The following is a 12569-nucleotide window of genomic DNA, read 5'->3' on the forward strand; positions in this document are numbered from 1 at the left end:
TTTAGAACAAACCTTTTGTTTTTTAATTTGTAAAAATAAAAAATTAAAACAAAAAGTGTTTAAAAATATTTATAAGTAATTAAAAAATAATTTTGCTTTCATTTTTTTAAAAAAATAAATACTAAAATGTTTAGCTTGCTGTTTTTTGAATTCCTTTCAATTATATATTTTTTTTCTATAAAAATTTTAATTTTTAGTTAAATTCTAAAATAATTTTTTAAAATTTTTAAATATTAACGTACAAAAATAAACTTACCAATGTTTATAAATTTAATTTTTAAAAACTAATAAGAAAAATAGATAACAAAATAAAAATCCCATAAATTAAAAAAATATATATATAAATTTAATTTTAATTTTAATTTTCGATGTATAATTTTTTTTTTTTTCACTCTATTATGTCTTTAGTAAAAATAAATAAATATTTTTGTAATTACTTAAATATTAAATTTAAACGTAAAAAAGAAATTTGAATATTTATCCAATTTCGTATTTTTTGGGATATTGAAGAAGGGCAAATGAGTAAATTCGGTTCTCACAGTACAGTTGACCTTCTGGAGCAACCATTGTTCGAAGCCACGTCTGTGTGCACCTTCGTGTTTGATGCCTTCTTCTCACCTTAATTCCATTAAATTCAATTTTGTTTGGAAATCCATTCCCCCAATTCCATTTCTTTGAATCCTCAAGCTTTCTGTGAATCAATCGCCATGTCGTTTGAGGAGGACGAAGAGACCTTCGAGCACACTCTCCTTGTTGTTCGTGAGGTTTCCGTCTACAAAATCCCTCCTCGAACCACATCCGGCGGCTGCAAATGCGGCGAGTGGCTACAATCCGACAAGATCTGGTCCGGCCGCCTTCGTGTTGTGTCGTGTAAGGACCGATGTGAGATCCGGTTGGAAGATCCGAACTCCGGTGAGCTTTTTGCTGCTTGTTTTGTTAATCCGGGTCAGAGGGAGAACTCCGTTGAGGCCGTTCTTGACTCCTCGCGATACTTCGTTTTGAAGATCGAGGATGGCCAGGGTAAGCACGCTTTTGTAGGTTTAGGTTTCGCTGAACGAAATGAAGCTTTTGATTTTAATGTGGCACTGTCCGATCATGAGAAGTATGTCAGGAGGGATCATGAGAAGGATCCGACTGGTGGCGGCGATGTCAATGAAGAGAGCCACATTGATATCCATCCTGCTGTGAATCACAGATTGAAGGTATTCATTCCTCTGGTTTTATTTTCACCAATCAATGAAGATGATTGTCTGCTGGGTTCTTGATTATGAACTGATCTGATTAATGAAATCATCTGATCCAACCATTTGGAAAACAAATCGTTCACATTGAATGTTAGGAATCACGAACCTCCACAATGGTATGATATTGTCCACTTTGAGCATTGAAGGCCTCATATGACATGTATTCCTCACTTATAAACCCATGATCAACCCCTTAATTAGCCGATGTGGGAATCCTCTCCCAACAATTCTCCCCTTGAACAAAGTACACTATAGAGCCTCCCGTGAGGCCTATGGAGCTCTTGAACAACCTCCCCTTAATCGAGGCTAGACTCCCAACAATTCTCCCCTCGAACAAAGTACACTATAGAGCCTCCCCTGAGGCCTATGGAGCCCTCGAACAGCCTCGATTACCTCCTTTAATCGAGGCTGACTTCTTCTTTGGAGCCCTCAAACAAAGTACACCCTTTGTTCCATACTTGAGTCGCTTTTGACTACACCTTTGAGGCTCACTTCGACATTTGAGGATTCTATTGACATGGCTAAGTTAAGGGCATGGCTCTGATTCCATGTTAGGAATCACGAACCTCCACAATTGTATGATATTGTCTACTTTGAGCATTAGCTTTCCAGGCTTTGCTTTTGTTTTCCCCAAAAGGCCTTATACCAATGGAAATGTATTCCTTATTTATATACCCATAACGTTTGCTAGCTTGCAAGTAATTACTATGATTTAGTAGCTGTGAAATCATAACGCTTTATATTGACATTGTGATTGTGCTTCTTTACAATGGGCTGGATGATAGGAAGGTGAAACAATTCGGATCAATGTGAAGCATAAACCATCTAGTGGAACTGGTATGCTATCAGCTGCTGGCTTGTCAGGGTCTGGTACTGGAAAGCCAAAAACTCTGAGCCTTGCTCCACCACCAACTGGAGCTAGGAAAATCAGTTCTCCTCTTCCACCCCCTCCAAATGATCCAGCTGCGCGGAAATTATCTGCCAGCGCGTGTCGGGATGTCGAACGTGAAGGAAAAAGAGACAATGTAAGCAATGCGAGCAATCCTTTATCAGATCTTTCCCAACTTGAGGTATAGTGTCTACTGCTAGTTGCTCATTTCCTGACAGAGAAACATGTTTGATGAGGACAATGTCATTCTTAAGTAATATTAATTGACTCTTTTAACTTACATATTATGGTTCCTCTGTCCTTTATGCACAACCCATTTAAATCTAGATTAGTTTTATGAAACACATTACTAAGTTTGATTCGACTCGAGTATTGGTTTCTCTCCTTTGTGATTGGAATTGGCTGCTATCTTAGATTCTTATTGTGATATCTCACATTGGTTAGAGAGGGGAACGAAGCATTTACTATAAAGGTGTGGAAACCTCTCCCTAGTAGGCGCATTTTAAAAACCTTGAGGGAAAGCCCAAAAAGGACAATATTTGCTAGTGATGGGCTTGGACTGTTACAAATGGTATTAGAGCCAGACACTGGGCAGTGTGCCAGCGAGGACGTTGGGTCCCCAAGGGGGTGGATTGTGAAATCTCACCTTCCTTATAAGGGTGCAGAAACCTCTCCCTAATAGACGTATTTTAAAAACCTTGAGGGGAAGCCCAAAGATGACAATATCTACTAGTGGTGGACTTGAGCTGTTACAAATGGTAATAGAGCCAAGCACCGAGCGGTGTGCCAGCGAGGATGCTAGGCCCCCAAGGGAGGTGGATTGTGAGATCCCACGTTGGTTGGGGAGGGGAACAAAACACTTCTTACAAGGGTATGGAAACTTCTCCCAAAAAAACGTGTTTTAAAACCTTGAGGGGAAGTTCGAAAGGGAAAGCTCAAAGAGGAAGTGTCTAGTGTGATGAAGTTTATTGAGTTTTTCAAATGCTTGAGCTATAGCCTTATGATTCCTTATTAGAGCCGTGTGCCAGCGAGTATGTTGGGCCCCGAAGAGGGGTGGATTGTGAGATCCCACATCGGTTGGAGAGGGGAACAAAACATTTTTTGTAAGGGTGTGAAACCCTCTCCCTAAAAGACGCGTTTTAAAACTTTGAGGGGAAGCCTAGTGTGACGGAGTTTATTGAGTTTTTCAAATGCTTGAGCTATAGCCTTAGATTTCTTATTTCTTGAAGATAATCTGATATTGATCCACATTCTTTAGGTTCACTTAGAACATACACGAGTGCATGTATCCTTAGGAACTCATGTCAATGAACAAATCTAGAACAATTTTAACTCGTGATTCGTCGCATTTGCAGAGAAATCTTCCTTCGGCGCCGAGTTCGACAACAGCAGCAGCATCAGGATGGGCGGCATTCTGATCAAAGTAAGCTGGTGTTTGTTATTTAAAACAAAAAGTCTTAGTTTTATGTAATCTTCATTTTTTGTTCCTCTTGAGGGTGAAATGAGAGGGGAGGAGGAATGAGATGGAAGGGAAGCTATAAGTGATAATACCATATTGGAAAATAATCTTGGAATACATATGTATACTTCTCCAGTTATTTTCCCTATCTATCTTGAGTTGTCTCTTTAGCCCTTTTGCTTCTGTTCTTCATTGCCTTCATTTCATTTTGCCATTTTGCTATTCAACTCATAAAAGGATGTCTGCTTCATGTATATAATACGGTGGTAGGGGTATACACGGATTGAGTTGGGTTGAAAAAATCTTTCCGACCAATTCGAAATTTCGGATTGGTTGGGTTGGTGACTGAGTTCACGATTCCAACTTTTGAGTTGGGTTGTTAAGTTGTTCGGTTTTTTTTTTTATTATTTTTTAAAAAAATTACTTTTCTATGATATATGTTGCATTAATAATTTAAATTTCATAAAGTTCAAATATAAAACATTTATGAGTCATAACATATCACTAACATCGGTTACAAACGTCAAATATTCTTAATTTTTTTTTTTACAAGTAGGGTAGGTTTGAGTTGGATTGTGGCCCTATTCCCGACCACTTGCAAATCGAACTAATTTTTTCGATCTTCCAAAAATTCAACTCAAAAAAAAAAAAAAAACTAACCTAACCCAATATTATGGTTTGGGATTTGGATAGTTTAGGTTGATCGAGATATCGGGTCATTTGAACACCCTTAGGTAGGCCTCATTGAACTAGTAAGTTATTGAAATTACCCTGGTAAAGAAATACGAGCCTATTGTCATCTCCTAAAACATCATTCCAAGTACGCCTTTAACATATAAGCACAAGTTTTCTAAGTGTGTTCTGTCTTTTCCCTCTTTGGTTGTCCTAAAAAATTTTAGATCTCATTTGGATGCAGAAAAAATTAGTCGATCTATCAATATTCGCCAATTTGGTTGTGCCAAAATCGACAATATGTCGTAATGCACCTCAAATGTTATCAACGGGCACTCATAACGGGTTGAATTGTAACCTAATAAATATACCATAGACTATAGAATTACACAAACAAAACAAAAAAAAAAAATTTGAAATGATAACAGGAATGGAAGAGCATGTCTGGATCTTGATGGAATGGTCAGGTTTCTAGTCTTTCATGAACTGAAGGAACATTTAAATTGTAATAAACAATTCGTCTACATCTACAAACTGAAATTTTGGCTACCCATCATCCATGATCAAACACTCTACAAATTGAATCACCCACAATCTGCTTCCAGTTAGGTCCGGTTAACTGTACACGGTATCATTGTCCTGTAAGGCACAGCTCGGTTAGTAAAAGAAGGGAAGAATAGAATGAATAGTTTAACCTTTCGTAAACGTTTCTAAACCATGCTGTGAGTAGAAATCTGTTAGAATATTGAACAAAAACTAGACCTAAAACAATATACCGGCCTCGATTTTTGTTCAAGATTCAAACATATGTCTATTCTCAATAGTAGTTTAGAAAAGTTTATGAAATCGACTATTTTTTAAACGAAAAAACAAGTTCTTAACTGAGCCTACACAAAATTCCAACTAAGAAAGTCTAGGAGTGGATAAGGCCCGGAGTGATAGGTACCATGGAAGTATAAACTAACTGTGCTTAGATTACTGTTTATACTCTGCCTTCAGAACCCAGAATGATCCACTGGTGCTTCTCTCTAATATTGCTATCTCTTTCAGCAGATTCTTAAACAAGGGCAGATCGTTTGAGGGTATCCTCTCCTTAAAATGCTGTACAATACTGGCTGAATCAGCGGATCCGCCTCTTTGTTGAATAAACGTACATATCTGCCGAATCAATACTTCGGGTTGTACTCCAGAAAGGTTCTTCAATGATCGAGAAGAACCGACACCGGCACCTCGTACGTTGTTTGAACTACTTGAAGGAGCTGGTTGATGATGTTCAAGCCCAGCGCTTAATGCTCTTTCTTGGTTTCCTCTGATTTTAGCCAGAAGTTCAGCTGAAGATAAGGCCTTTCCGGAAGATGTTCCAGCTGCAAGGCCATTTAAATGGCTAGCTCCATTTCTTGATGCTTCATCTGGAGATTTGGATTTGTTGTTTACCAGAGAGTTGACGGTTGAACCGAACTTCCGACGCACGGACGATGGTGCACCAGCGGTTCCAGCTTTTCCAGTCCATGTTGGAACTGAGATACGCTCGTTACTTCGTAGAATTCTAGACTGGCGCAATGCCTCGGCTGCTCTACGTGCAACTTGAGAAGCTTGCTCCTCTAGTCGTATCTTCTCCCCATCATCAGCGTTAAAAATGATATCATGATTAACGGCGCTCTGCATATCGAGAAGGATGTAAAGCAAACCACAAGAAAGAGGAGGAAAAACAAAAACGAAACAGCTGTACAGAAAAGTTCAGCATCTCGACTGTGGTCATCAGGACTAAGGACCGGTTTAGAAAGTCATTCCAAACAAACTCTAACAATACACGTGAAAATGCATATAAAAGATCGAAAAAAGGAGAGACTTACATGAATACCATGCGCATCAAAGAGGCTCTTCAAGATATTTTCGTCTTCGTCTGCCCCACGACCCTGACCCATCTCTACAGAATCATCTCTTCCAGAAGTTTCAGTCTCTGATTTGCATGGTTTTTCATCAGCAGAATCTGCATACGATACTGAGCCACCGCCATTTTTTTGTTCGTCCTTCTCATTTTTCTGAACGCCAACAACATTTACACTATCGGTCAACTCACTGAAAATATTCGACGTTTCTGTCGATCCATCCACCGCATCCTCGTTCAGTGTAAAGAGATCTTTCATGTCTCTAGCCTTAAAGAACCTTCTCTGCTGTGGGTTTTTTAAGATCCTATTAGTGAGAAAATGTTTATATATCTGTCGATGGTACACTTTCTCCTCTATAGTTCCACGAGTGATCAATCTATACACCGTCACATCCCGCTGTTGACCAATACGCCAAGCACGCTCCCTTGCCTGTAATCGGAAAAATCAATGACTAAATTAGATTCGAATCGCTTGAATATAATAATGTAAAGTTCTCACCCTGTAGCAGAGAATAGGAACAATCTTCCATAATACTGTAATAAGCAGAAGAATATAAAAGATGCTGACTACTAAACTGCAAGAGGGGCAGTATGGTAGTGCAACATAGTTTTCCTAGTTTAAACAAAGTGATGAACCTCAATCGAACATTTCCGAACAGGTCTCGAACAACTACTTCCATAGATTAAAATTGAAAATCAGAAACATGACATATTACCTGCATGTCGGTTGACGGATTCCAATCAGGGTCGAAGATTATAACCCTATCTGCTCCAGTTAAGTTGGTTCCTAGACCACCAACCTTGGTTGTTAAAATAAAAACAAACACCTCACATGAATTGTTGAATTCATCAATCAAGGCCATTCTCTGTTTGACAGGAGTACCACCATCCATCCTCCTATAAGTATAACCACCTCCAACCATAAATCGCTCTAAAATGTCAAGCATCTGTTGGGTCTGCGCGAAAAGAAGAACACGATGACCTTGCTCCTTCCAGACCTTCAGCACTTGCTCAACCACCTTCATTTTTCCACTACGTTCAGGATTCCCATAGTCGGGATTTTGGAAAGAGTGTTCTCTCTCGAGTAGATCTGGGTGGTTGCAAATTTTACGCATTACATCAATTCCAGAAAGCGAATTTCTATTCCCATCCAAAATACTTTCCACTTCAGAGCTTGCAAGGAATGCTCTATAGACAGAACGTTGCTCAGAAGTTAGACTGCAGAAGAGAACGTGTTCGGTCTTCTTTGGCAAATGAGCATTCACATCAGCTTTCATCCTTCTAAGAAGATAGGGCATAATTAAGTCACGAAGAACGACAGCGCACCTGCATAGTGAGAACATAAAAGGTAGATAATGTTAACCCACTGAAGGAGAAGAGAGAGAGAATACGAGATCAAAGAACTACCTCCATCCCCTTTTTTCATTAAAACGTCTTTTAAGTATCATCATGATAAACCCGCCCCGTATAACTATCAGCATCATAGCTCAATTAGTAAGCGCACAAGGAATTTGTAATCGTTAGTAACCTCTCCTAAAGGCCAAAGATTCAAAACAAAGTACACTTACAAATTCTAAACATTTACCAGAAAAGAGGAAGAAACGAGGGGAAAACAATAAAAATAAGAACTCAAACGTCGACAAAAATTTCACAACATTTACCTATATGCTGTTGATACTTGCAATGGAGAGGCATTAGCATAGCCACCAACAGATATAGGAACTGCAAACTCTGCTTCAAATACAGGCAACACCCCCAGCTTCCCAGGGAAAACGAAATCAAACAAGGACCACAACTCCGTCAATTTGTTCTGAATTGGAGAACCAGTCATGATTATGCGATGTACTGTCTGCAGCTGCTTGCAAACTAAAGTGACCTCAGCATTTGGATTTCGAATACGATGACCTTCATCCAGGACTGCATACCCCCATTCAATGTCAAGCAACTTCCCACCTAACAGTCGTAGTTGTTCATAAGTGGTAATGAGCATACCGGATTCTGACCTCAAAACACGGTTTATCAAGGAATCCCATTTTTTTGTGCCTTTGGACTGTGAGTTTTTCCCATAATCACTTTCCTCTGAATCTTCACTTTCATCACTTTCATAAGATTTCTCTCGCATCTTCCTGTAAGTGGGATCATGAGCAGAATCATGAAGGATTTCCACCAAAAGGTCCGGGCACCATTTCCGTGCCTCCCTCTTCCACTGTCTAACTAGTGTAACAGGGCAGACGATGATGCTTGGTTTATAAATGTTACTGAAATGTAATGCACCTAAAAAGGCCAAGACCTGGACCGTTTTCCCAAGGCCCATCTCATCTCCAATAATTCCACCAGCCCTTTGGCAGTGCAATTCCCATAACCACTGGACCCCAACTTTTTGGTAATCGAAGAGCTGATCAAATATGCTCTGAGGAATTTTCAGCCCGCCTTCAAGCGTTACAGAAGAAGGTTCGTAAACATCATCTTCTAAATCTCCTGAATCTTCTCTTTCAGAACCTGATGTATGTAAACAATCTGACATATTCTCTGCAACATGAATAACACATCAGGTACAAATAAAAATGTTCTTCGAAACATATCCTAAGCTAAAGATGATGTAGTAAAACTAACAATCAATGACATACTCATTCAGCAAAACACTCCACGGTGAAGAATTAAAAGGAGTAAGGTTTTCTCACAGATCAATGCTATATTACAACAAATTTTCAACTAAGTAAGATAGATGCTGGTAACAGCCTGACTTCATGCATGTAACTATCAAAAAAAGTACAGAAGGAAGTAAATCTTCTCAACTAACTAACTCCCATAGATCTATGAAATTTTTCTAGTATTTTGCAAACATCTGAATATGAGGCTAAGAGGACTTGACAACAATAGCTAATTCATTTACAGATGATTGCTATTATGCAACTGCCATAGAATGCTATTCATTGAAGCGTCATTGAGGAATATACTGTCCAATACTCATCTTTGACAACTAGGCAGATGAGTTTGAGGACCAAATTATAAACGAAAAGAGGAAATAGTAACTAAAAGAATCCTGAAACATGAGAGTATTATTCCCATTCACAAGTCCACAATAAGCCAATTAAACATATTAAGTCAGGGCTTCAGTTGACGCCTTGTGATACTCTAGTTGCAAAAGGACAACAAATTTAGCCTTCTTAGATCACAGAGAAGATGACAACTAGACCAGAGGCTAGAAAAGTATATTCTGTACAATTAATTGACAACAAGGTTAAGAATTTAGACGTTAACATCATGTAAAAGATACATTTGCCAACCATAGAATCAAGGAAACTGCCGAATGAACTTTGAGAGAATAAGCTGTAGAACAACCACGAGCTAAATAAGGGGCATACCAGCAGCTTCCTCGTCTCTTTCCTCCATGGCAATTTGTTTTCTGTATTTTTTGTCTGGCAAAGGCCGTCTAGTCTTTTTGCATTTTATTTTTTTTTTAGCTTTGTCTTCTGCAGATAGGGGAACCTTTGCAGGTTTTTTTAACCTGTAAAAAGGACGAGTTGGCAGATCAAGCTTCGGCAAGTCTTCCGGATCAAGCAATTTAGTGGTTGGTCGAGCTTGTGCAGCCACTGACATTGACTGGACGGCTTTAGCAACACTGTCAGAAGCAAAGTCATCATTTTCCTCTTCTTCCTCCTTTACTTCAGGCCTTGATTGCCCGGGGTTCTGAAGACTTGATTGCCCAGGGTTCTGAAGACGGCGCTCAAAGCCCTTTAGCTTGTGAAATGGTGTTAAAATTCCCTTCCGTACCAATTCATCTCTTTCCTAAGACAAAGAATGAAAGTTACACCCTAGTCACATAACTTTTTTTTTTCCAATCGCAAATGTAAAAAGCTATTTCAATTTACAGATACAGAAGACTTGTTAAGCATCTTACAGAGGATAGCATTTGAAAACAGTTTAACTCACTGTTTCAACAAAGCCCACAGTGGCTGCATCCAAAGCTGCATCAAAATCGTTATCTTCATCAAATGACACGACTTTCAACCTCTTTTCTCCATTTTTACCTGATTTCTTAACCTCTTTAGACTTTCTTTTAGGTTTTGATCTGTCCTTGACTATCTCCAATATTGTCTCGGCATGCTTGTCGTTCAAATGGGAAAGTTCTTTCTTCAACTGCTGTTGGGTTTTCTTCAAGCTTCTTAGCCTGTCAACAGCCAGGGCATGCTGAAGGCCATCTGCAGAAGCTGAAACACCGTCCTCTTCACGCCCATGCTCCTGAGGGTCAGCACCAACATGAGAATGTTGCTCATTTCTTTCAAGTTTCTTCCCTGATTCCACTGTCGATGCAACAGCATCGATCTCGTATTCAACAGCCCTAAGCTTCTGATGGAGCAGCACATGACTGGCCGAAGGTAAATCAGTGGTATCTAACTTCTCACAGGCGTTCTCTTCTGCAATTCCTCCAACATCAGCACCATTCTCACTATTCTTTTTTGCCTTCAATACAAAAACAAATCATTCAATGATGTTAACTGCAATGAGTTCATAACTGATTTCCAGTTGAAACTCAGGAGCTGCATACTGAGTTCAATTGCATGTAAAACAGCTAGAACCATAAGTTAATTTCAGCACTGATGTACTAAATCGACAACTCACATTTTTCTCTAGGCAATCAAAACGATAATCTAATTACCCAAAACCATCATGAACCTAACCAGTAAAATTGCGACACGCTACAAACGAAAAATTATGCAAATTTTGCTAAAAACTCCGGTCATTACCTCCTCTATCAAGTCCCGCTCTATATCCTCCGGATTAGCAGACGTCACACCCAAGCTGTTCAGAAAAATCCGATCCTCCTCTTCCTCCATCGCATCAAATACGTAAGTTCATCCAACGCATTGCACTGCACAGCCAATACCAAAACCTACCAAACAAAACTAAAGCGCATCAAATCCACAACATTCACTCCCATAGTCGACAAAACTTCGCATCTAACATGTGCGTTCATACTTAAATGTTCAAACCGACCAATGAGACAAAGTTGAAACCTGAATTGGAAGCGCCGTGAAGCAACCAGAGAAGAACTAACTCCAATTCAATCAAACAAAAAAATTAAAGGCAAAATAGGATGCAGAAATCTCTGTAAACAGCGTATCAGAGAGATGAGCGAAGGAATCCGATTTCGACTATGAATCGGAAGATCGCGGGATTCCCTGAAACCTAAATTAAGGCCCGGCGCCGCCTCCGACTGGCCGCAGTTTTTCAAACATTTCTTCAGCTTTTATTTTTAATTTAAATTATTAATTATTAAATTATTTAAACGAGCATTGACGGCTCGTCGCTTGACCAGAAACAAACTTGGGGGCACGGCTTGTGTTTGTGGCTAACGTGAGCTCTTAGCCATCGTCTCCTAACGTGCGCGCCTCAATCATAAATTATATTAATATTATATTAAATATTAAATTATAATTTTTTTTTAAATACCCTCAAAATTCAAAAATAAAATCTTTAAAATATTTTTACCCCTTTTATCTTTATAAAAAAAATCAAAAAAATTAAATTACAAATTTTGAATTAAGAGACAAAATGCATAATTTATTTAATTAATTTAGCTTTAAAAAATTAAATTACAAATTTAATTCTTTGATTTTTTTTGTCCAAATCCTTTCAACTTTACAAATATTTAATAAATTTTTAAATTATAATTTTTTTTATCTCTGATGTGAAATAGGTTAATAAATTTTTATATTTTATATTTAGTGCATTTATATCTAGTTTAAAGTGAACCATTTTCAAATAGATTTAATAAATTTTTAAATATAAAATTCAATGTTTAGATATATTTTTTATTTTTATTTTAATGAGTAATTTTGTTTTAAATTAATTTTAAATTTGTGTATTTGCTTCAAACCAATTACAAATATATATATTTTTAAATAACATTGTATAACTTTTTTTTTTTATAGATAATTTATGATATCTACGATCAAGAATTAAAATCAATGACCACTTTCAACGAATTAGTCTTCGATCTTGACCACTCACAACCGATCATAGTTTATAAGGTTTAGAGGTGTGTGGTGGTCGCCAATGGTCGCTGGTTGTGATTGGTAGTCAATAATGAATGGGGATGGCGGTGGTTGTCGACGTTGGTCAATAGGCATTAGTTTGTTGACAACAACGAGCAGTGGTCGATTGATCATTAATGTAACATATATTATAGATAAATATAATTTTTTTAAATTATTAAAACAAAAATAACCTACCCAACTGCCCAACTATCCAACTCCGACTCAATCTAGACTCAATCTAATGATCAGACTCGACTTGGCTCGATGATTTGTTAGTCCAATGTGAACCATTGGCGTGACCAATTTAATTAATCCAAAATTATCTGGCTCGATGATTTGTTAGTCCTATGTGACTCAATGTAATGATTAGACCTAG

At 38.1% G+C, this 12569-nt stretch overlaps 2 protein-coding genes across 6 annotated transcripts; one reads left to right on the forward strand and one right to left on the reverse strand.

The window, feature by feature from the left end:
- Nucleotides 1-573: 573 nt before the first annotated feature.
- Nucleotides 574-3765, forward strand: LOC111776492 (uncharacterized protein At1g03900). 2 transcript variants are annotated; one of them, XM_023655950.2, is made up of 3 exons: nucleotides 574-1202; nucleotides 2030-2269; nucleotides 3489-3765. In XM_023655950.2, the coding sequence occupies exons 1-3, from the start codon at nucleotides 708-710 to the stop codon at nucleotides 3549-3551; spliced, it is 798 nt and encodes a 265-aa protein (XP_023511718.2). In that variant the 5' UTR covers nucleotides 574-707; the 3' UTR covers nucleotides 3552-3765. The 2 variants fall into 2 exon arrangements, with proteins under 2 accessions (XP_023511718.2, XP_023511717.2); XM_023655949.2 differs by having other exon boundaries at nucleotides 575-1202; nucleotides 2030-2314.
- A 930-nt stretch (nucleotides 3766-4695) lies between these two features.
- LOC111811501 (protein CHROMATIN REMODELING 8) lies at nucleotides 4696-11411 on the reverse strand. Of its 4 annotated transcripts, none has more exons than XR_015411926.1 (9): nucleotides 11171-11411; nucleotides 10901-11046; nucleotides 10086-10616; nucleotides 9518-9941; nucleotides 7814-8681; nucleotides 6869-7478; nucleotides 6118-6582; nucleotides 5147-5923; nucleotides 4696-4903 (listed from the first exon to the last, which is right to left on the reverse strand). XR_015411926.1 is itself a non-coding variant. In XM_087118001.1 (9 exons), exons 2-8 carry the CDS (start codon nucleotides 10988-10990, stop codon nucleotides 5240-5242), a joined length of 3672 nt encoding a protein of 1223 aa, XP_086974127.1. In that variant the 5' UTR covers nucleotides 10991-11046; nucleotides 11171-11411; the 3' UTR covers nucleotides 4696-4903; nucleotides 5211-5239. The 4 variants fall into 4 exon arrangements, 3 of the variants coding, with proteins under 3 accessions (XP_086974127.1, XP_023554150.2, XP_023554154.2); XM_087118001.1 differs by having other exon boundaries at nucleotides 5211-5923; XM_023698382.2 differs by lacking the exon at nucleotides 4696-4903 and having other exon boundaries at nucleotides 4940-5923.
- Nucleotides 11412-12569: the final 1158 nt, after the last annotated feature.

The sequence above is a fragment of the Cucurbita pepo genome, chromosome 15, assembly GCF_057944985.1.
Source record: "Cucurbita pepo subsp. pepo isolate OVF chromosome 15, ASM5794498v1, whole genome shotgun sequence".
Taxonomy (NCBI): Eukaryota; Viridiplantae; Streptophyta; class Magnoliopsida; order Cucurbitales; family Cucurbitaceae; genus Cucurbita; species Cucurbita pepo.